The 22,164-nt window shown below is 33.7% G+C and overlaps 5 protein-coding genes across 10 annotated transcripts; 2 read left to right on the top strand and 3 right to left on the bottom strand.

The window, feature by feature from the left end:
- Positions 1–168: 168 nt before the first annotated feature.
- Positions 169–3,644, bottom strand: csul (protein arginine N-methyltransferase 5). Of its 2 annotated transcripts, none has more exons than XM_012283178.2 (12): positions 3,490–3,644; positions 3,095–3,212; positions 2,892–3,010; positions 2,607–2,830; positions 2,363–2,542; positions 2,075–2,284; positions 1,781–1,989; positions 1,597–1,719; positions 1,359–1,534; positions 1,085–1,288; positions 832–1,013; positions 169–770 (listed from the first exon to the last, which is right to left on the bottom strand). In XM_012283178.2, the coding sequence occupies exons 2-12, from the start codon at positions 3,181–3,183 to the stop codon at positions 618–620; spliced, it is 1,869 nt and encodes a 622-aa protein (XP_012138568.1). In that variant the 5' UTR covers positions 3,184–3,212; positions 3,490–3,644; the 3' UTR covers positions 169–617. The 2 variants fall into 2 exon arrangements, with proteins under 2 accessions (XP_012138568.1, XP_003702396.1); XM_003702348.3 differs by having other exon boundaries at positions 3,421–3,637.
- A 303-nt stretch (positions 3,645–3,947) lies between these two features.
- Positions 3,948–11,154, bottom strand: LOC100884024 (selenoprotein F). 3 transcript variants are annotated; one of them, XM_076529561.1, is made up of 6 exons: positions 11,108–11,154; positions 10,981–11,047; positions 10,581–10,699; positions 10,382–10,503; positions 10,122–10,324; positions 3,948–5,394 (listed from the first exon to the last, which is right to left on the bottom strand). In XM_076529561.1, the coding sequence occupies exons 1-5, from the start codon at positions 11,137–11,139 to the stop codon at positions 10,143–10,145; spliced, it is 522 nt and encodes a 173-aa protein (XP_076385676.1). In that variant the 5' UTR covers positions 11,140–11,154; the 3' UTR covers positions 3,948–5,394; positions 10,122–10,142. The 3 variants fall into 3 exon arrangements, with proteins under 3 accessions (XP_076385676.1, XP_076385675.1, XP_003702394.2); XM_076529560.1 differs by lacking the exon at positions 3,948–5,394 and having other exon boundaries at positions 9,981–10,324; XM_003702346.3 differs by lacking the exons at positions 3,948–5,394; positions 10,981–11,047; positions 11,108–11,154 and adding an exon at positions 10,808–10,974 and having other exon boundaries at positions 9,981–10,324.
- On the top strand, positions 4,716–9,994 carry Pep (Protein on ecdysone puffs). The gene is made up of 9 exons (XM_003702347.3): positions 4,716–5,063; positions 5,140–5,283; positions 6,187–6,416; positions 6,984–7,281; positions 7,358–7,516; positions 7,586–7,826; positions 7,909–8,106; positions 8,186–8,370; positions 8,458–9,994. Exons 1-9 carry the CDS (start codon positions 4,716–4,718, stop codon positions 8,941–8,943), a joined length of 2,289 nt encoding a protein of 762 aa, XP_003702395.1. The 3' UTR covers positions 8,944–9,994.
- A 46-nt stretch (positions 11,155–11,200) lies between the features above and the next one.
- LOC100875596 (coiled-coil domain-containing protein 102A) lies at positions 11,201–14,622 on the top strand. 2 transcript variants are annotated; one of them, XM_012283170.2, is made up of 8 exons: positions 11,203–11,524; positions 11,643–11,991; positions 12,106–12,379; positions 12,447–12,672; positions 12,790–12,999; positions 13,081–13,328; positions 13,429–13,514; positions 13,585–14,622. In XM_012283170.2, exons 1-8 carry the CDS (start codon positions 11,414–11,416, stop codon positions 13,605–13,607), a joined length of 1,527 nt encoding a protein of 508 aa, XP_012138560.1. In that variant the 5' UTR covers positions 11,203–11,413; the 3' UTR covers positions 13,608–14,622. The 2 variants fall into 2 exon arrangements, with proteins under 2 accessions (XP_003702404.1, XP_012138560.1); XM_003702356.3 differs by having other exon boundaries at positions 11,201–11,524; positions 11,643–12,379.
- Positions 14,315–21,322, bottom strand: LOC100875482 (uncharacterized). 2 transcript variants are annotated; one of them, XM_076529541.1, is made up of 9 exons: positions 20,340–21,322; positions 19,633–19,725; positions 19,420–19,575; positions 18,959–19,346; positions 18,731–18,895; positions 18,584–18,640; positions 18,389–18,505; positions 16,699–18,300; positions 14,315–16,656 (listed from the first exon to the last, which is right to left on the bottom strand). In XM_076529541.1, exons 1-9 carry the CDS (start codon positions 20,397–20,399, stop codon positions 14,642–14,644), a joined length of 4,653 nt encoding a protein of 1,550 aa, XP_076385656.1. In that variant the 5' UTR covers positions 20,400–21,322; the 3' UTR covers positions 14,315–14,641. The 2 variants fall into 2 exon arrangements, with proteins under 2 accessions (XP_076385656.1, XP_012138562.2); XM_012283172.2 differs by having other exon boundaries at positions 14,315–18,300.
- Between the last annotated feature and the right edge of the window lie 842 nt (positions 21,323–22,164).

Below are 22,164 nucleotides of genomic sequence, written 5' to 3'. Positions count from 1 at the left end.
TCATGTATTATTCAAGTAAAAAGAATAGAATAATTTTTTAATTTTTACAATATAAATGAAGTTTCTATACTTTTTAATAGTATTTTGTATTTTTAACACTTTAAGAGAATACATAATGTTATTGAAACTCTTAACTGCGATCACGTGAGGTTAAGAAGGCAGCAACACTTCACAGATAACTTGTAATTTATGTTATCAAAGTTGTACAATATCAGTGACCTCCGTGTACACACGGTCAATACACAAACAAAAACATTGGTTCTATTGTAAGAACATTTATTGAACTATCTCCATAATGCATCTTGACAAATTCATATTGGTACGTGATATTCGATTTAAATGATTATTTAATTACAATTTTTTGATTACATTATACAATGTTACAGCTACATCTCATTCTGTGAATGTACTTCAAAATTTTTACATTAATTTAAAAAAAGTTTTTTAACAAAAAGTTATGAAATATTTAAATTAGAAAGTACTACAGTATTTGTCATGTAAACTAATAGTTATCATTTTGCAAAATAATTATTACATAGAACCATTGCCGTGGTACTGTTACAAAGACGTCTTAACATAATATTTTTCCCAGACAAATTAATTAAAAAAATACTGAACTATAATCCTATTGTATAAAAGCGACCATTTGGATTATGAACTGGTCCTGGTACTGGTTTACTAATGCACCATTCGTACCAAACATTTTTAGTACTACATTGACGCCAAAAATGAACAACTATTTGGTCCCCTGCTTTTAATTGCACCGGTTCCTTTGGTAATAAATCGCACACATTAGTAATTCTAAATTTTGATCATAAAAACCTGCCTTACCTTAATCGGGAAAAAAATAGGAAACCAACTGAACATTCCAGGGCTACGGGTGCTGGGCTGTATGCTTAACATAACATCTTTATATAAAACTGTATCAAAATACCCCGAGAAACCGTGTAATACGCAATTTTGTTGAACCTCAAATGTCTTTACCTCATATCGCGAATTATCGATAACATTTTCTAATAAAATAAAAGCAGGGTTAATTTATATTTGACGACTATAAACATATAAATATTATTAATTTACTGACCTCTGTTTGGATGTTTAAACGTAAATAAAGGTTGTGGTTTAGCTATGACATACTTATTCTGTAGGTGAACTACATACGCCGTTTCAAAATGAGCCAAAGGATGTTTATCTTTGTCACTACAGTGTCTTACTTCATTATATAATTTCGAAGATTGCACAGGAGCAATATATGAAGTATATGAACATGGTATGCTTATACCAGTCTCTAAGGGGATATCATACTGTTTAATATTTCATAAAGAACAAAAGTATTTTATATGTAATTAAACATGTACCTTTTAAAAATCGTTGTACCCCATCCAAACATTCCGGAGACAGCTCATTGTCGCCAAAAGAGCCGAGTAATTCAGACACTAAAATATCAGCTTTCTCAGGAGCATCCCAGTCCCTCATATCACAAGATACTACTGTTACCTTGTCTTCCCATACATCCCTTTCTAATGCCTGCAAACTATATATAAAAAGGATTACTAAAGTAATAAACGTAAACATCTAATACTATTGAAATCTTACGTTAAAACTGCATTAGGATTTTTTTCTACAGCATATACTTTGATTTTTTGATTCGCCATTTCTGCAGCATTTAGGGACGCGTGAACAAGTGGTCCTCTACCGGCGCCAACTACCATTATTACTCTAAAATTAAAATAGAATTTTATATTTTTCATGACAAAATGAAATTCTTTGTATATATTACATTTTTCTAGTGTTATCTTCTGATGTGGACACCGTTTTAAGAATTGCTTGATGTATAGCCGTTTGATATTGTGTATATTTAACAGGATCTTTTTCAAATATTTCATATGTTTGAGATTCAAGATTATCTGACAATGGTTGTAGTGGACATTGCAAATAGTCTTCATACCCACGGGTGAACATTTCAACCGGCCCGCTCATTTGACATCCCTATGTAAGATCTCTCAAATTAAACAAAACTGTTGAAAATGAGTTTTTATTATTTTAACACTTTATGAAACTAAATACAGCTTACCTTCCATAAGTACTCCAAATAATCATGATAATAACCAAGACTTAAATGTCTATTTGCTCCTGTAAGTACAAATTGTACTTCAAGCGCTGCAAACTTTTTCACTAAAGCTTGATGCGCTTTACTTAGAACAGGAAATCCTTTTTTATTCGTAATAAATGACGTGGTTGGAAAGATCAAACATTTAACTGGTTCTCCTAGCCATCTGTCAATCTTATAAGTAAATGAATTTGATTAAACTTGAGTTTCTATATTTTTGATAGTTTATATACAAAATTATATTTAAAATACCTCTTCTTGTTCCGGAAGATCATGGCTTACAATTAATGTAACACCTAACTTCCTGTCATAATCACAAATTGCTCTAAAGGCATTCCACCATTCCCATGGGCTTTCCACCGAATCACATTCCTCTTCTCTGTAAAAATAGGCTTGTTTGATTGGATTTTCCATAGGTACTTGTATCCAAACCTACAAGAAGGTTAAATAACATGTTACAACTATACAACATCTAAAATATTCTTTATAGGAATACCTGTAAACTACATGTGCTTGACAATTTATCACAGATAATTCTAGCAAGGTTTGTATTATGCTCTATGCCACCTGTCAACTTAAAAGTAACTCCAACTAGACCTAAGTGACTTGCCAAAGTTAATTCTTGAATTAGGGTTTCTTCACTATTTTTTCTCAAGACACGATTTTTAGAATCGACTTTAATATATGGTGATAATTTACCAATAATTAAATTATTCCAATCTATGAAATAAAGAATAATTATATTATTATAAAATTGCTATACATGTATTAATTTACTTACCAGAGCTACATAGCACTAAGTCTGGTCTGGTAAATGGTCCTGTGCGTGTTTTTGCAACACCATATACAAATTCTCTTTTAAACAGTGGGTGAACAAGCGGAGCACATATAAATTCAAATCTATAAATTTATACAATACATTTGACTTTCTTTAATGATAAAATAAAAAAGATCAACATTTATTAGTAATTTCTTCCAACTTACTTAGATGAATTTGCTGCAAAGAGGCATTGACTTATATCTGGTACAGAACAGAAGTCAAGACCACAAGAAACTGGTCTTTGGTTTGTCATTATGCTTCACCATCAAATAAAGTTGATTCCTAAAAATATTATATACATAAAATAACATTCAAAAACTTTGTCATTAGTTTATTTTACAAACACCGGGTATCACTGCTAGACTATTTACTATCAAAAAAATTCTACATGATATATTTTAGTTATCTAAAATGTCAGTCAATTTTGTTTAAATAGAACTGTTCTAATAAAATTGTGAAATTTCTGTTATTGCATTATTAATTTAATTACCGAAAAAAATAAGACAAATATTACTGTCCAAACGCTAATTATGATTTGCACGTGGAAGAGCACCGTTACCTGCAAACACTATTTGCAAAATATAATTGTTCGTTATATTACCGAATTTATATTACTTATGTAACTTGATTTTGAATTTGAATGAAAAAATCAATTTGTCAGTTTTTCTAATTATTATATTTGAATTAACAGCAGAGAGAAATGATTTTTCGAATTAGTCGCTACATAGAAATTACATATCCGATGTCATTACATGATTTTATGCAATATATTTAAAGAATATTTTTTATGCTATCAATATTATAAAATAATTTATTCAATGTGATAACAGTAATTTTTATACTTAAAAAAAAAATTGTTATTTTTAAAAAGATTAAATGCATTAAGGTAGAATCCATATGTATAATATAGATACCGAATGAAAGACAACCAATTAAAACCAAGAATCGTTTTTAGTGTCGTCCATTTTGAACTCTGTTTTCATTGTTCTAATTTATGGTAGACGCTTGGTGACTCCATTTCCTTGTGCGTTCCATTCTGTCTCCTTTTTGTGTGGTATTGTTGAGATTATCACTTTTCCGGTAAGTATTTCCTTAGTCTTTTATTTAATTTAAAGTAAAAATATCACATCAAATATTATGCGATATTGTATGAATAACTTTGGTTTAAAATGAAGAGAAATTCATGTAATAATAAAAGGTTTTGAAATTCAACATTTAGTCACATTGCACGGCGTCGTTTGGTATGTAAAACATTGATTAAGAAAAGAATGAAAGAATCATTTCTTTTATCGCATATTACATTTATCTTTATTTTTATGTAAAATTGAATTAGTCTAATTGCTTATTACTTTTTTATAGAAACTTAAGTAATGAAATTATTACGGATTTTCCAACTTTTCATATCAGAAATCGACGCCCTTCCATGCTCTACTTAACATTAACAATTTGTAATATAAAAATTTAAGTTCGTATGATAAGATAATATAATTTTTACTATACAGTCATATCTTAAAATAGAAAATGAATGAAATAAAGTTCTTCTGAATTTCTTATCAAAGATAATAAAATATTATATGTAAGTTACTAATTACAAAAGTTGAATCTAAGGACTATGGTCTTAAATAAATAAACAGATCAAAAACAAATATTGTATTGATAATATTTTGACCTTGATTGAAATTCTTTTCAAAGTTGAAACATCCAATTTTGATTTGATCATACAAGCGAAAAATGTCATCTTATAATTTTACCATATATTTAAAATACATTTAATTTCCAGGTACAATGTCTTTCAATCGGGGAATAAAACGTGATTCCTTTGGGAATCGAAGTTTCAATAATCGAGGAGGTGGTGGTGGTGGAGGCGGCGGTGGAGGCAGAGTTAGTAACATGGGTGGAGGAGGAGGCGGTATGGGTGGCAATATGGGTGGTGGAATGGGTGGAGGCGGAGGAGGTGGTGGAGGTGGTGGAAGTGGAGGAATGAACCCTTGGGAAGGAGGAATGATGCCTGGTAGAGGAATTTTACCAACGCCTAACAATAACTTATCCTTAGCTTCACCACAAGCACAACTGGCGATAGCTAGTAATCTTCTTACAAACTTGTTACGTAGCCAACAAGAAGTACAACCACAGGTGAAACAATTCCTTTTAAAACTATTATTTGTGATCATTATAGAGGTTTATTAATACAATTGTACATTTCCAACAGGTACCATCACTTCTCAGCCTTGGCAATAATTTTTCTGGGCCAGGTCCTAACTTTCCAAACCAGCAGAACTTTTCCTCTGGACGATTTAACGATCGTCCTGTTAGACATCCGATGAAGAATCAACGGCCACAACCGTATAATAAGGTATGAATATCAATTTTACTTAAAACGTGGATCATTTCGAGTGGAAATTTAAGGGCAGCAACCTTTGGTCCACACTTCTTTTTTTTTACATCAACAACATCAAATCTTATTCTGAAAGTTAGAAATTCTCTTTCTTATGTTCATTGATTGATTCATTAATAAGGTTTTCAGTCAATGGATGACATTACTATATGCCTATCCTCGAAGTTATTAAACATAAACAATTCTTAGTGTTGGAGTAGTTTTGTTGCACACGATTTTCGTAGGAGAATTAAGTACTATCGCAAAGTTATTTCATTTAAAAACACGGTAACAAGACGTGTGATTGATTTCAAAATAGAATTTCACGTTTTTAGTAGTGGAAGTTAATCTTGTCTTTGCCTAGCAAATTTCAGTACAGACTTGCAGATATATTTCTCCTCTGACTTGGTCCACTTACAGTCAACCCAAGTCTTCTATTCGTCATTGCAGCTAAAACCAATGGAAGAATATTACTCAAAAATATTGATTGCAAAGTGCATTTTTCATTGATTTAGCTTCTTCTTCTTGTTGATTATTTTTCATTGAACTTTATTGAACCGTGCTCAAAGGAAGAAGTATGTGTTTTATAAGTATCATATTATGATCAACGTGATCATTGCTTATACAAAGTTAGATGATGCTATGATTGTATGCATCTTCAACTGTCTACTACTATTTTCCTTTTCCCTTCCACTGTAATGTGGAAACACTGACCTTTGGTGTTCTTTGAAACACTAAAATACGTCCTGCTTCCGAATTGTGTAGAATATTTTTCTCCCTCAAGTATCCCAGTGGTTGTTGAAACCAGATTCGATTCGAGAAGAATCACAATTATATCAGATACTTCTCATGACGGTTTGGTCATTTGACCTACATGACTAGATGGGCAATCGCGCCCGTGATGGCCCTGCTGGGCGACGTGGTCCATCTGCACAACAATCTCGTGCACCCCAGTCTGGCAATCAACGTATGAATGGAAACCAAACTCAACATCGCAACGATAAATCTTCTAAACCAATTCCTGCCTCTAAACAAAATCAGACTGCCAAAAAGGAACAGCAGGACGTTAAGACCTCTGATAATGAAAAAGCAGAAGCACCTGTTGTAAAAAGGTAAGCTCCTGGTGATTGTGAATAGTTTCTTCAAACTTCAGTAAGTCTCATTCTCTCACCTGTCTCTGTATGTATGGTGTTTCTTACATACATACGGTATAATTGCTATAAAATTAGCATTGTGCCCTTTCTTGTCTGATTTAAAAGAAAATATATACATATATATTTTATACATGTCTGCATAGTAACATTTTATATATTCACCCCCCATTGTTGGTTAAACTCAACTCACATTTCAAATTCAATTTAAATTATCTACAAATCTGTAACACTAATATTTCACTGTCATATACGATATGTCCCATATGCTGTTCTTTTGATACACATTATTCAATATACTATTCATAATTATGAATAAATTCAAATTTTTGTGTAGCTGTTAGAAGTGTGAGTTATCTTCTTTCGACTTAATATTATGTGCAATTTCTTAGTTATTGATACAGAAAATTATTTGTACTAAAATATGTTGAACATATATTTCAATTATCTTAAAGAAATACCGATAATAACTATAATTACATAGTATTTCTAAGTATAATACAAACATTGTGTCTGTTTTTATATTAGTGAAGAGAACGAAGAAACTGATGAGAAGAAACGTGATTGGAAAAATGAGAAAAGAGAAGTTGCTGACACCCAGCCTGCTAAAACTGATGAACCAGATGAGAAGGCTGAAGAAGATTCAGAACAAAAAGCAGATACATCCACGACGGAAGAAGCTGCAAAGGAATCAAATACGACTGAAAAGGATTCGAAAATGACTGGCAAGAAATCTGAAGCTAGACATGCTGAAAGTCGTTATGCAGAGGTTCCTATGAGTCACATGTTTTGCCACATATGTAATAAACACATGTGGGATGGATATGTATGTATTAATCTTTGCTTATTTTTATAAAGTTACAATTAAAATTTACCTCTAACTGTTAACCTCTTTTTTCTAGTCCTTTGAAAATCACTTAAGAGGACGAGCGCATCAGTTGATGATGGAGAAATTAGACGAATCATATAAATTGAAAGTTGACTTAATGAGACATGAATTAAGAGTAGCGGAAGAACAACGCGAACTTAGTTTGACTAATTCGAAACGTCGTGGAAAGAAAGTGAGTATCAAGATATTTCATAACGTGATCTTAACAAATACGTTATCGATTTATTTTCATTTTCCTAAGGTTTCCGTGGATCTCAACGTCCGAGAATATTGTACGATGTGCGATTTGAACTTTTATGGAACGTTGTCGACGCATAGAAAGAGCGAAAAACATCAGCAGTTAAAAACATTTTTACATCCAAGATGCTTCCCTTGCTTGAAAGAATTCCCATCGCGGATTGAATATGATGAACATTGTTTAACTCCCGCGCATATGAAAAATGCTGTACAATGTGAAGAACAACGGAAAAACAAAAAGAAAGGTATGTAACAATAATCTATACTATAACTTCTCAGTTATTTTTAAAAAGTGTATATATTTTTTCCATAATTTTCCTTTTGTAGAAAAACTTGCTAAAGGAGAAGCTGAAGTACGTACTGCCGAAGATGAAGAAAAAGATGTAGGTCCTGATAACAAAAATGAAAAGGAAGAAGATACTGCGGGAGAGCAGGAATACATCACAGACATTGTTGAGAATTTAAGCGAAAAGAAGTTCAAAATACCTTCTTACAAATATTGCCGACAGAATCAAATTTCTATCGGTAAGTACTCATACTATACATTCAGATAGTGTTTTTTATTATATATAGATTTGTATATAATATATTTATTTTTATGCAGGAAAATCATTGGTGAAAGAAGTTCAAGGATTTTATTGTGAAAAGTGTAGGAGATTTATGCTTCTAGCTGATGACATGAATGCTCATTTACGTAGCATTACTCATTATCGAAATTTCGTACAAGAAGTAAAAGCTTTAACTACGAATACAGAAACTGCCGAACAAAAACCATCAGAAAAATCTGAGGTATAAGTCAATTATGAAAATAAAAATGGACTGTTCTTAATATTACTTTGAATGCAGTATTTTAATATACTATATTTTTATGTTTAGACTAATGAAAACGCTCAAGAAAATGCTGAGGAATATGAAGGAAATTGGAAACGTTGTAAACTTACTAACTCCGAAGAAGAAGATAATGTTGAAATGAAAGAAGTACAAGAAAATAGTACTGAAAATTCAAATGCTCAGAAGAAAGCCGATGGAGATGAAAAATACGATCCACTTGAAGCTGATGCAGAATCCGAAGAAGAAGAACCGCGTGAAACTGAAAACGCTAATGAACAGTCATCACAAAATGCTACTAATACTCCGGAAAAGAAGACACCTGTCGATAAAGTGTGGGCTGATATTGATAATGATAACGAAGCAGAAATAGGTAACTTAATTGATGATGGAGAAGAGAAAGAACAAAGTATTGAACATGAAAAATCTATGCAAAAGGTAGATAGAGAACAAAATCCACCAATGAAACCATCCCGCGGTCGAGGTTTTGTACGTGGACGCGGTAGTCCTCGAGCACGAAGGGCTCGACGATAAAGTGAGATCTATTCCAAAATAGATAAGTTTGGGTGTAGTATATAATCATTGTATCTCTTAATCTTGCATCTACTATTAGGTTTCATTAGATTTATCTTTTTAAGTCATCGATGTTTAAGTAATTTAACTTTTATTATACCATTTTGACAAGATGTATGTATGACTATCTTTTTACATATAAGAAGAGAAAATACTAATACCATTCATATTCATGTACAAAGATAAAGTGAAAAAATTTACTAACAATTTTTATTCGAGATTATTTAAAGCTTTTTAAATGAAATATTGTTATGACGAACTGTAGTATGTACAGTTTGCTGAAAAGAAAATAGTGTTACCGCGTATCACCGTTAAAATAAACTTAAAACTACACATATACATGAAGAAATATTAGTATTGAAGTGTTTCGATAAAATATGTCGATGGTTTTTTAAATAATAATCATATTATGGAACTAGTATAAGATTTATTCCTATTAGGCATGTATTGTTGACAGATTTAAAAATATCTTGTGGTAATCATTAGTATGTATTTCATCAGATTTATGCCTAATTGTGACAAAATACTTGTAATCGATCAATTATTAATATGATTTAATTTCTTTTTTGTAATAAGATAGTAAAATTATTTTGTGACAAGTAAGGCGTTTTCGATATTAATATAAAAATTGCACGTTATCAAATACTTACTTCATAAAGTATCAGTTTTTAATTCCAATGTAATATGCATCTTGTCTCTGTATCTGATATAATATTCTACATGAAATTATTTAATTTACTAGAAACAAATTTGCGTCCATGAAAGTTCGGCTATAATATAGCCATGCAATATATCTCTATGATAAGTGATATAATTTTCATTATTTCTTTATATGTACTACTTATCTTTATTTGTGTAAGAAACATAAAGGACAATGATTGTTTACTAAAGCACTTAATAAAAAATGATACTGTATTTGTAAATCATTGAACATGTTTTCATTCCAACATTGGATTACTGTGTAATAATATTGTAGAATGTATAAAATAAACAGCATAAACCGTACAAAATATTTTGTATTGAGACATACATATTTTTTAATTCCACATATATAAACGACTTAAAAACGAAAAGAAATTAATATAAGTAATTGAACTAATGTGAAAATATAAATTACTTAGAAAAGTATGAATATTTACATTTAAGTTCTTCAGCAGTTATCAGTCCATGGAAAGATGAGTTGCCAAGAATTCATCTACAGAATCTGTATCCCATTTATGTATATCCAAAATGTCTTCAACTTTATTATCTGCATCCAGTAACTTAATTATTGGATCCAAGCCTCTAACATATTTTATTTGCAGATTCTTATATTTACTTGGTCGGTTGCTTTTTATAAATGCTGAAAATGATGTAATTAGTAAAACAGAGATTTTAGGTTCAGACTATTAATATTTACCTTGAATCTGTGGATATGCACCAAACTTGCAAGTACAAACTTCAAGAATAGCACGTGGATAACGTTTTGATCCAGATGTATCATAATCATCATCTTTCAAACAACATTCTTTACAGTTGTTCCTATAATTTTTAAAGATTCTTTTTGTTTTATTGAAGAAAATGTCATATTGTATTGAGTTTAATTCTCGTTTGTTTACCATATCTCAGTCAAGTCACGTTTATTAAATTCTTCACATGTTGAACAAAGTAAATTGGCCTTATTAAAACCCAAGAGTTTGCAATCATCAGCAGAAAAGTCTGCTGATACAATATTGGTCTGAAAATATATTAATTATTTGCATATAATTATATTAATGTCATAATAGCTGATTACTCTAAACTTGTCACATTTTATAGGCTATGTAATAATACTTTGATTGCTTACCATTACACTGAATGAAAAAATGCATAATGATATTACAGAATTCATTATATTATATTATGTTTTATATATATAATAAATTAAATGTCTTATATATTATTTATGAAAAATATAAATTGCATCCGTAAACACGTTTCATACGCGTTACGAACAGGTACAGATTCTATGATACTAACAGATATACTCCATTCAGCGTCGGACATACTCATCATACGACGGATTTTCATCATAGATCCATTCGTTCTGCGCATATAAACTCTCATTGAACAGACTATAGATATAACTTCTATATATACTTACTACACATTTGACGAACATGCACATGTGTTGTACATACATCTATGTAGTAAATGTATATATAATATGTATGTTTATATACAGATAATACAAATGTCAGCTTAAACGAATGTATGTGATCTACGGAGATCAAAATTATACAGAAATTATATTTAGACTACAAATATTTTGAATATGATATGAACAAGAGTGTAAATAAGATATTAAAGTCGAACGATACATAAGTAATTTTTTCATTCGCAAAAAAATAAGCCGTATGTGAGAAGTTTCATTCATAACAAAGTAGTATTATAGGTTACTTTTTTACTTATTATGGCACAGTCAACAGCTAGTGGAACATCTTCTCGACGATATATAAGAGAACATGATGTTAACGTACCATCTTCGTCACGCTATGTGGACAGTGAGTGGGAAACCAAAGAGGTGATTGTTATAATTCTTAATAGTTATTAAATTATTAAAATTGATAAAACAATTTTTTCACTGTAACATATTATTGTAATGAAATACTTTAATTCATCTGTAAAAGTAATATTTTTAGGCTTTACGACAAAGGGAACTTGAAGAAGCACGAGCACGAGCGGCTCAAATGGAAAAGACAATGAGATGGTGGTCAGATTGTACTGCTAATTGGCGTGAAAAATGGAGTAAAGTACGTAATGAGAGGAATATGGCCAGAGAGGAGGCAAAGATGCTTAGAGCTAAGTTAGAGATTGCTGTGAAGGATGCCAATAGTTATAAACACGAATGTCAGGAACTTGAATTACAAAATGACCAATTAAAAAAAGAAATGGAGAAGATACATATGATATTATTGAAACATGCTGGGCAATTTGATCAACAAATTTTTACAGTTTTAGAGTCAGATCCACAGTTAAGAAATACATTAGGTATAGATGAATTAATCAAATTTTACAATAATGTAGAACAAAGTGAACGTGTAAATACTCAAAAGGATTTACTTACTTGCAAAGCATCACTTGAAGAAACTAATGTATGTTTAGGAGGTCATAGTATTCTACCAGACAGAGATATTGAAGAATATGTGTTACAAGGTGCAGTGCCAAAGCATGCTGTAGAATTATACAAAGAAAGTTCTATTAATTCATTAGATAAAGATATTGCAAGATTAGTTACGGATACAAGTTCTGTAGAAGATAATGTAGAGAAAAGTCAGTCTTCGATTCAAGCATGTACCGATGAATCTTATGCACAAAAATTATTAACACTTCAATATAAATTAGATGAAGCTACAAAAACTATATCTACAGAAAGAGAGTAAGAATAACATAATTATTTATTTACACAAATAACTTTAATCTAATAGATTTGTTTCATTTGTTAGAGAGAAAAATTCTTTACACCGTGGTATGGAGAAATTAAAAGCAGAAGTAATGCAATTAAGAAAGCAGTGTGGAGAACTAGAAGAAACTAAAGATGAGGCAATAAAGGAATTGCTTGAATTAAAAGAACGGTTTCAATTTGAGTTGACTGATGTGCAGGCTGATATACTCGATGAAGCTTCGAGTAGAGAAGGAATGAATCGCCGTTTAAGTGAACTTAGAGCTGAAGTAATTTTTGTGAACATATAAATAATGAAAAAAGTTTTCTCTTTCATCCTAATTGTTATTTATTTTTCATTATATATTAAGAATAAATTTTTATATGTTTCAACTATATGATTCCAGTTAGAAAAGCTTCAAGTTGAAAATGCTGCAGAATGGGAAAAACGAGAACGTCTGGAAACAGAAAAAATTTCTTTAGAAAGGGAAAATAAACAACTTCGGAATGAATTACATGATTTACAAGAGAGAATAGAGTTCCGACGATCTCGTCCAGTTTCTACATCTGATAGTGATACTAGACAGCTGCAACAAGATTTCTTAGTTAGGAATGTGGTTTGTATCATGTGCCAACACTTCAATTTAAATGTAATATATGTATATTATATTATCTATAATAATTACATTAATTATCAGACAATATTGAAGAAATCTTTGGAAGAAAAAACAACGGAACTTTCACATGCTATGAGAAGATCAGAACAATACGAAGCAGAAGTAAAAAGAGTAAGAGCAAGAGTGGAAGAATTGAAGAAAGAGTTAGCTTTAGCTCAGGATGAAGTAGATGCTGCAACCAATAGTGTTCGTAAATTGCAAAGAGCAAATGAAGATCTCTTAGAGCAATTAGAATCTGCTAATGTACAATTGGAACATTTTCGGAACAGGTAAATAACTTTAATACCTAATAGTAGTTTTGTAACATTATACATCTACATTTTTCTGGATGAACTATAAAACTTACACTGACAATTAATTTGTTATCAGTACTGATCCTTACTCAGTAGATGTAGGAACGGGAGAAACTGTTGAAGAAAAATTATGTATAATTAACGATGACAAATTAACAAATGGTAGGTTTTAACATTTTAATATATTTGGTAATTGAGAGGTTATAATTGTATTTTATAAATACTGTTTCAGAGCATGAATCTCAACAAGCCTAGTATTTACTCATTTCAATAATAACGTTGCATTTAATTTGAATGACGATTATGATACTTGGAATGTAAAAAACATTTTTTTATGTTCTAAGCTATATATTACCAATCAAGTTAGCAATAACTTTTAATGTATAAAACGCTGATGCATAAGTAAGATTTATTTATTTGATAAATGAATTTAAATAGCGAAAGCCACTGCCTATTTAGACATAATATCATTTAGAATCATTACTTCACTCTTTCAATTTTATATCATTATTTGTCCTTTTTTTATTGTATATATTATTTTTTAAACACTTTTTTTCTTTAACAAATTTGTGAATAAGACTTTGAATATTTTCTTACTTGTATAAAGCTTACATTCCAATATACTATATTTTAAACATGTTTATTGTATGTATATAAGTAATGTATATAACTTAATATGTATATGTAATTACGAAGTTTACCTGTTACCTAAAGACTGGTAAAATTAGATCATTATCTAGATGAGAGATGTTCAATGATACCTGATATTTATAATTAAAATTTTCGCTCTATTACAAATGTTTGTAACATAAAAAAATAAGAAATTGTAAGTGTATTTATGTCTATGTTACATAGTAATTCTTATCTATTTAAATTTATATTTGTAGTAGATTTCAAGAAAATATTCAATGTATATTTATTACTGGATGTAATTCGTTAATGAAGGAGAATAGAAAACAGAATTTCTTGTTTGTTTAACGTGTATTTTATTGATAAAAAAAGATAAATACTAAAAGCTGATGTAGCGTTATCAAATCAATAATGTACACTTAGTACAAGTACCTTGATAAAAATGATGTGCAGTATGTGTGAGCAAAATAATAGAAGTATGATTATATTCATAAAATGTATGAATGTTCATAATGTTCATATTAATACAAAAAATAGAAAAAAAAAGAAGAATGATCTAAATTGTAATAAAAACTATCTCTGTAATATTAGTATGATATAAAGTATTCTATGAAGAAAATAAAAGTTTTTATAAACAATATGATGTTAATAACAATTATTTAACATTTCATAGGTGTACCATCAGGATATGTTGGCATTTTTGGTTTACAAATTTTTGTTCTGCCATTAGAACCATATACGACATTACAAGAAAACGTGAAGTATCCACAAGTTGAACTCTTAGTATAATAACGATGTTCATATTTTCTTGGTGAACTTTTGCTATCATCCATCTTACCAGCGACACTGTTTGTCACTGTATAATAACTCGGCTTCATTGGTATATTTGAGGGCTTTGAATTTTCCTTGGTACGACTTGGAACTGGCGACAAATGATCTTGTCTTCCATTAGAAGGAACATGATCTTCAGTCAATCTTTCACGATTAGTTTTAAGTGATCTGGTTTCCGAGACAGGTGATTTATTACCGTGATTCGGCTCTACTGGAACCAAAGAAACAGACTGAGACTGAGATTTCCCATCACCATGAGCAACAGTTTCGCTACCAGCTACTGATGTTACTCTGCCACGGAAGCCAGGTGGTATAATGTATCCTGACACTGACTGTCCAGGTTGGAACATGTCTCCAACTTGTGCTGTGTTAGCATCCTGCTTGATATGAATATCATATTGATTTCCAGTCGCAAGATGCACCGCTTGTGACTGGTGACTCTGTTCTCCGTCATCCTCATCGCCGTCATATTCCTCCTCATAATCATATGCCGTATCATCCAACTGAGTTTGTTTAATCTCCACATTTTTAGAGTTCTCATTCGCCGTCTGTTTAACAAAGACTGCCTTCTGTGAACTGGGACTTGCCTGTAAACCCTGTTGATATTTATCTTGATTATATTCATAATCAATCTCCGAAGACGCATTCGTTGCGTCGCTATTATTTTTCGTAATATGCGGAATGTAAGATGGTTTAAACGATTTAAATAATTCGGTATCCGTGAGGTTGAAGCTGAACGGTTTTCTAGAAGCTGCAGCACCAGATCCTGATCCTGCCTGTGCAGCACCGGTGTAGGTGATTCCATATTGGAAGGATCCTTCAAGTTGAGACTGAGATTGTCCTCTGTGTGTTCCACTTTGGGCAGAAGCTGTTCCACCTCCTCGGAAAGGTCTCGAATGTCTTTCTACCTTTTCATCCGTCTTCATATAGGGTTGGAAGCCGATCTGTGCTTGACTCGAAGTGCTTCCTTCACCGTTTGCTTGAGCGTCCGCCATTCCTCCTTTTGAACTTGCTTGCACCTGAGAATTCGTACCGTGGTTCCAACCACTACTCTGTGCACCTGTTGATGTGGCACCGGATTCTGAATCTAACTGAACTTGTGCTTGACTTTTCCCATAACCACCTGTTCCTTGAGCATTGCTTGTAGCACCGTCTTTACCACCACTAATTTCAGTTTGAGCACTCTTGTTAACGTCAGTACTACCAGCTTGTGCCGAAAACGACCCGGAACCACTGTATGTACCTGATACTTGAGATTGAGCTGTTCCTAGTCCATATTTTCCTTGGGCTGATGCACTGGCTTGAGTACCTACGTCAGTTTGCTTTACAACGCTGGATGCTTGAGAGTTGGAATTATCGTCCTCTGCGGATGGAACGGCTGGTTGGAAATACTGAGAAGTTTCTCCAGTTGGGCCTGATGGATACTGCGATCCTGGATATTGTCTGATATTTTGGCCATCAGGATATTGTTCGACTGGTTTCTCTCCAGTCTGCCATGTTACAGGGTATTGTCCTTGTGGATAACCTGGATATTGTCCTGCTTGTGTGTATCCAGGGTATTGGCCTTGTGGATACCCAGGATATTGTTCTGGTTGTGGATAACCAGGAACTCTATCAGTATGTGGTCTAGGACCTACTGAAGTATCTGGATATAAGTTTGCAGTTCCTGGACCCGTTCCTGTACCTCCAGGAATTTGTCCAGTTTGACCTATTTGACCACGAGTGGCGTCTGGTGGGATACCTCCAGGATACATTACATTACCAGGCATTCCTCCAGGGTAAACTACACCCTCAGTACCAGGTACACCGCCAGGATAAACTACACCTGGACCAGTTGTACCAGGTGTGCCACCAGGATAAACTACACCTGGACCAGTTGTACCAGGCGTGCCACCAGGATAAACTACACCTCCAGCTGTACCAGGTGTGCCACCAGGATAAACTACACCTCCAGTACCAGGTATATTACCAGGATAAGTTGCCCCACCAGTTGTAGTACCAGGTGCACCTCCGGGATAAGTTCCACCACCAGTTGTGGTACTAGGTACTCCTCCCGGATAAATTACACCACCACTAGTTGTTCTATCAAGTACACCACCAGGGTAAACTACACCACTTCCAGGTACTTTTCCAGGATATACTTCACCACCAACTACTCCACCAGAAGGTATGGTGCCAACATAAACTCTAGCATCTCCAGTTATTGTAGTACCAGGAACACCACCAGGATAAGTTCCACCACCAGTTGTAGTTCCAGGTACACCTCCCGGATATATTACACCACCACCAGTTGTAGTACCTGGTACACCACCAGGATAAGTTCCACCACCAGTTGTAGTTCCAGGTACACCTCCCGGATATATTACACCACCACCAGTTGTAGTACCTGGTACACCTCCAGGATAGGTTCCACCACCAGTTGTAGTACCGGGTACACCACCAGGATATATTACACCACCACCAGTTGTAGTACCGGGTACACCTCCAGGATAAGTTCCACCACCAGTTGTAGCACCGGGTACCCCACCAGGATAAGCTGTACCACCATCAATTCTAGCACTGGGTACATCTCCTGGATAAGATACACCGCCACCACCACTTGTTGAAGTACCAGGTACTCCTCCAGGATAAACTACAGCACCACTAGTTGCTGTCACACCAGGTACACCGCCAGGATAAGTTACTCCACCACCAGTTGTAGTACCAGGTATACCACCAGGATAAGTACCACCACCACCAGTTGTAGTACCAGGTATCCCTGGAGGATAAACTGCACCACCATCAATCCTAGTACCAGGTACATCTCCAGGATAAGTTACTCCACCACCAGTTGTAGTACCAGGTATACCACCGGGATAAGTAACACCACCACCTGTTGTAGTACCAGGCATTCCTCCAGGATAAGTTCCACCACCACCGGTTGTTCCAGGCACTCCACCAGGATAAGTTCCACCACCACCAGTTGTTACAGTACCAGGTACCCCACCAGGGTAAGTCCCACCACCACCAGTTGTTACAGTACCAGGTACCCCACCAGGATAAGTCCCACCACCACCAGGATAAGTTCCACCACCACCAGTTGTAGTACCAGGTACCCCACCAGGATATGTTCCACCACCACCAGTTGTAGTACCAGGTACCCCACCAGGATATGTTCCACCACCACCAGTTGTAGTACCAGGCACCCCACCAGGATATGTTCCACCACCACCACCAGTTGTAGTACCAGGTACCCCACCAGGATAAGTTCCACCACCACCAGTTGTAGTACCGTGTACACCTCCAGGATAAGTTCCACCACCAGTTGTAGTACCAGGTGCCCCACCAGGATAAGTTACACCACCACCACCAGTTGTGCCAGGTGTGCGTACTCGATAAATTACACTCCGTCCATTAGTGCTAGGTATACCCCCAGGAACACCACCGGGATAAACTGCACCACCATCAGTTGTACCAGGTATATAGCCAGGAGGGAGTACCTTTCCTCCTGTTATGACAATACTAATATTATTGCACTCCATCTGACTATACCAATGTGAAATATATTGTTAAACTAAATAATCTGATGTTAGTACCTGGTGCACCTCCAGGATATAATACGCCCCCTCCACCTGGTGGAGTACCTGGCACACTTGGAGGATAAACTACACGCCCTGCAGTACCTGGCACACCTCCAGGATAAGTTACGCCACCTGTAATTGCAATGACACTTAAAATAATACCATTGGAACGAGCTGCACTTGTCATAAAAATTAAATTATTAATATTACCTGCATATCTTCCATCTTTTATTAAAGTACCCGGTGCAAGGTCGTGAGGGTAAGTACCTATTGAAATATTAGTTCTATATTAGTCTGATATTGTTATCGTTTTTAAACGAATATTGTTTCATTTTTTCATAATATTTTAGATCTTACCGTCTTGTTTCGGCCCATGAGTTCTAGAATAAGTGGTACCAGGACCTGCACCTGGATATTGAACATATCTGTCTGGAGGACCCTCGCTTGTATATTTGGAACAATCTTCACACCCGATGCTGCCAAACGACATACTTTGCGCCTGTCCCATACCACGACTTCCACCTTAAAACACGTTTCAATCTCCGTAGTTCGATCATGCAACGTTTAAAAGTTTGAAATACTCACTAACGACTGAACGGGAAGACTGTTGAGTAGCCTCAGCTTCAGCTTTACCTTCTTTCTGATCATCGTTACCGATAGCTAAATATTGAGATTGCGTTTGTCCCCGAAATTTTCCTTGCGGTTGTTGCGTTTGTCGCGTTGATCGTAATCGATTAAAATTCTTATTAAGCTCCTCCCTCTTTTCAAGCGCGATTTGTCTTTTGGCTCTGCTTATCAAAGGCGTCAGAAGTACGTCCGCTACCCTTTTTGGAGCGATGTCGTTTTCGTCGTACGGAAGTATATTAAAAAAGGGATCAGTCGTTTTCTCAGGGATGGGTACAGTGTCTTGTAACAAAATAATTTTGCGTCCTTGACAGAAGTCGACTATTCTGCCACCTGCAAGCCGCCATGCCTGTAAAAATATTGCAAACTTTAGTAAAAGAAGCACGGATGATTGTTTATCATTTAAAAATAATTGTATGTACTTCTAATTTCGTCAAGACGTCGTTGGACACATAAAATGTTCTCGGCATTTGATTTTGTCGTAACTTGACGTCCGAGTATTCTTCTGCAATAACATTGTCTCCCAATTTTTCCAAATAACAACTGTTCTCTGTTCTATCTCTATACGCTCTATAATTCTGCAAACAAGTTACAAATAAATATCAGTCGTACAATTTTTTAAAAAACATAATTACCGTTTCATCGTCGGTAAATGTCCATTGTTTCTTTTCTCTAAGTCCGTTTACAGTTGGCGATTCGTAAACGGAACGATCGAAACGTGTTTTCTCCTGAAAAATATAAGAAATAATAAAGTGTAACGATATAATGTTTACTTCGAGAAAGATACGAGACGATAAACTTTATGAATGAAAAAGTAAAACAGAGAAATTGGAAATGGGTCAAGCTATTTTCTATCGACTTATCTGACGAACTTTGATCTCCAAATCTCTCTTTCAGCTACTTATGGCCAGACACGTTTAATTTTGTATAACGACTTTTGTGAATGAAGGAAAGATGCAATTTGTATGCAGATGTTCATTGGTGCCACAATTAAGGATTCTATGTGCAAAAATATGTCGAATATGTAAAATAAAATTTTGGTGTATATTTTGAGAAAACTGAATTTGGAAATTTCTTTGATATAATCATTAATATAATCAGTTTTCTCAAAAATGAAATTGTACATAAAAAATTGTATTCTGTTTATTTTTTCACATAGAATTTTCATACGAATCTTTATAGAATAGTCTCAAATTTAAAATGTACATGTATCTGATTTAAAATGTACATAGTTAAAAATATTTGAAAAAATAGACGATAATGTATTTCTCTTCGTGCAACTATTTTATCAAAATTTTGAAAAATTGCCTCCACTTATTAATTGGAAGAAATGGTTACTTACATAGTATTTCGAGAGTACCGTGCCCGAGAAACAAACAAGGATAACAAAAATCAGCCGCATGGTTCCCTTTTCTTTGGGATCCTCTCTGCGACTGTTAACGCTCGATGATAATCCTGGTAGGTTGAAACATCGACTCCCACCTAAACACCTCTTCCCTTGTCTTCTTCCTCTTCTTCAGCTTATGTTACGAAGCGTCGATGAAGCTTGAGGATTTGGATTAAAGCGGGGAAGGGGGAACGCTTTGATAGGGGCAATTCTAAGAAGCGCGGATATGTAAATCGTGATGTGCATCTGCACTTTTGTAAGTGTTACGTTATGTTATCTTCTGTCGTTCCATGCTTGGATCTTGTTACCGGAATGTTTTCATCGGAGCTCGTTAATTCTTTCAACGTCGAAAAACCCGATTATCAGTTAAGAAAGGAACCTTCATTTTCTTAACGCTAAAACTACCAAACCGTTCTTCAAGTTTCTTATTATATTGTACACATTTTGTTAAAGTACATTTCTTGAGATCAGAATTGAATATAAAGAATAAATGTGTGTACTAAATTATATTTCGTCGTTTGTTTATTTTTTTTAAATTTCATTTTTAGTTTAAAATTAAGTACAGTAGTTTAGTGTTAATAGATAACATTGCAACCAGTAATTTTATGCTGCCATTTTGAAATATTCACCACCATTTTGTTATCCTTGCTCAATATTATTTCATCGTTTGAATTTAAAGTATCATCATTTACTTAAACAATTTCATTGAATAACCTGAAAATTATTCATAGTATCATTAGCTTGTCTTTAAAAAATGTTCACTTTAAATTTTCACTACAGAAATTTTCATTTAAGAAGTGAATTGAAAGAAGTCTTAAGAAGAAGTTAATATACATTGTTTCCTGATCTGTCTGTTAACCTGGTATCTCTCTCTATTTGGATCAGTAATAGATAATTGTATCAGCGCGAAATTTCTTTCGGACGAGAGTAATCGTTCCATTTCGCAGTTTCCCCCAAGACGCAAATATCTTTCTAATCGTGCACGATATCGCCTAAAGTCAGCTTATGTGACCACCATCTGACTAAGATAGATTCCCCTTCGTTGCCCTAAATTATTAATTCCAATCCATTTGGTAAATACAGAAAGTCGTTTGTTCTGCTTCAAGACTTTATTTATCTCACAGTTCATCGGTAATATAAGATCGATGAGTAAAATGAAAGTAGAGTAAGAATAAAGTGCTTTGTGTTTCTCATAGTAACCAATTGCATCTATTACATGTTTTCGCCGCAGCGAAAATGGCAAACGACGGTGTAATTAATTTATTTTAAACAGTCATTGCTCACACGTAAAGTTGTACATTTTAATGTTAATCGTTTTCGTTTAAATTTTTTATATGAACTGTAGTCTCAAAGCTTCGGTGTAAAAATATATATTATATACACTGATACGTGTGTATAGTGATATGTATATTTTTCGTTGTAATAAGAATTGTACAATTCGTAGAAAAAAATTGGTAAATTGCTTAGGCACTCCAGTGTACAAATGTTACATTAGATACGTAAAACAACGGTACATTGCGCTAATAGGATTAACAAAAAAATTGCGATAGTCTAAGTACTAATACATGATACAGGGAATGCTATTTACAACGTGTTTTTTTTATACAACTATACAATACAATATTACATTATTTGGGATCCTCATGTTCGACCTTCGCGAAGATCGATGACTAGGATACGCATCATATACGCTCTCAACTGCAGGTTAATACAAACATAATTACGATTTTACAAAGAAGAAAAAGAACTACACGAAATCTTTATCCGCTGCCATTCGAAT

The sequence above is a fragment of the Megachile rotundata genome, chromosome 3, assembly GCF_050947335.1.
Source record: "Megachile rotundata isolate GNS110a chromosome 3, iyMegRotu1, whole genome shotgun sequence".
NCBI classification, from domain to species: domain Eukaryota; kingdom Metazoa; phylum Arthropoda; class Insecta; order Hymenoptera; family Megachilidae; genus Megachile; species Megachile rotundata.
Note: the sequence above shows the minus strand (reverse complement) of the source record. Positions and strands in the feature narration are given on the sequence as shown.

Coding starts and splice junctions, on each gene's coding strand:
- LOC100884024 (XM_076529561.1), bottom strand. CDS start 11,139: ATGTACAACACATGTGCATGTTCGTCAAATGT. Junction 10,504..10,580: donor CGTGACTTGACTGAGATATG/GTAAACAAACGA, acceptor TAAAAATTATAG/GAACAACTGTAAAGAATGTT. Junction 10,325..10,381: donor TGCATATCCACAGATTCAAG/GTAAATATTAAT, acceptor CATCATTTTCAG/CATTTATAAAAAGCAACCGA.
- LOC100875596 (XM_003702356.3), top strand. CDS start 11,414: ATGGCACAGTCAACAGCTAGTGGAACATCTTCTCGACGATATATAAGA. Junction 12,673..12,789: donor TAAGTGAACTTAGAGCTGAA/GTAATTTTTGTG, acceptor ATATGATTCCAG/TTAGAAAAGCTTCAAGTTGA. Junction 13,000..13,080: donor ATTTCTTAGTTAGGAATGTG/GTTTGTATCATG, acceptor ATTAATTATCAG/ACAATATTGAAGAAATCTTT.
- LOC100875482 (XM_012283172.2), bottom strand. CDS start 20,399: ATGCGGCTGATTTTTGTTATCCTTGTTTGTTTCTCGGGCACGGTACTC. Junction 19,726..20,339: donor CGGTACTCTCGAAATACTAT/GTAAGTAACCAT, acceptor TATATTTTTCAG/GAGAAAACACGTTTCGATCG. Junction 18,641..18,730: donor TCATGGGCCGAAACAAGACG/GTAAGATCTAAA, acceptor ATATTTCAATAG/GTACTTACCCTCACGACCTT.
- csul (XM_012283178.2), bottom strand. CDS start 3,183: ATGACAAACCAAAGACCAGTTTCTTGTGGTCTTGACTTCTGTTCTGTA. Junction 1,990..2,074: donor ATTTGGAGTACTTATGGAAG/GTAAGCTGTATT, acceptor GATCTTACATAG/GGATGTCAAATGAGCGGGCC. Junction 1,720..1,780: donor GAAGATAACACTAGAAAAAT/GTAATATATACA, acceptor TTTTAATTTTAG/AGTAATAATGGTAGTTGGCG.
- Pep (XM_003702347.3), top strand. CDS start 4,716: ATGTCTTTCAATCGGGGAATAAAACGTGATTCCTTTGGGAATCGAAGT. Junction 6,417..6,983: donor GAAGCACCTGTTGTAAAAAG/GTAAGCTCCTGG, acceptor TTTTTATATTAG/TGAAGAGAACGAAGAAACTG. Junction 7,517..7,585: donor CGAAACGTCGTGGAAAGAAA/GTGAGTATCAAG, acceptor CATTTTCCTAAG/GTTTCCGTGGATCTCAACGT.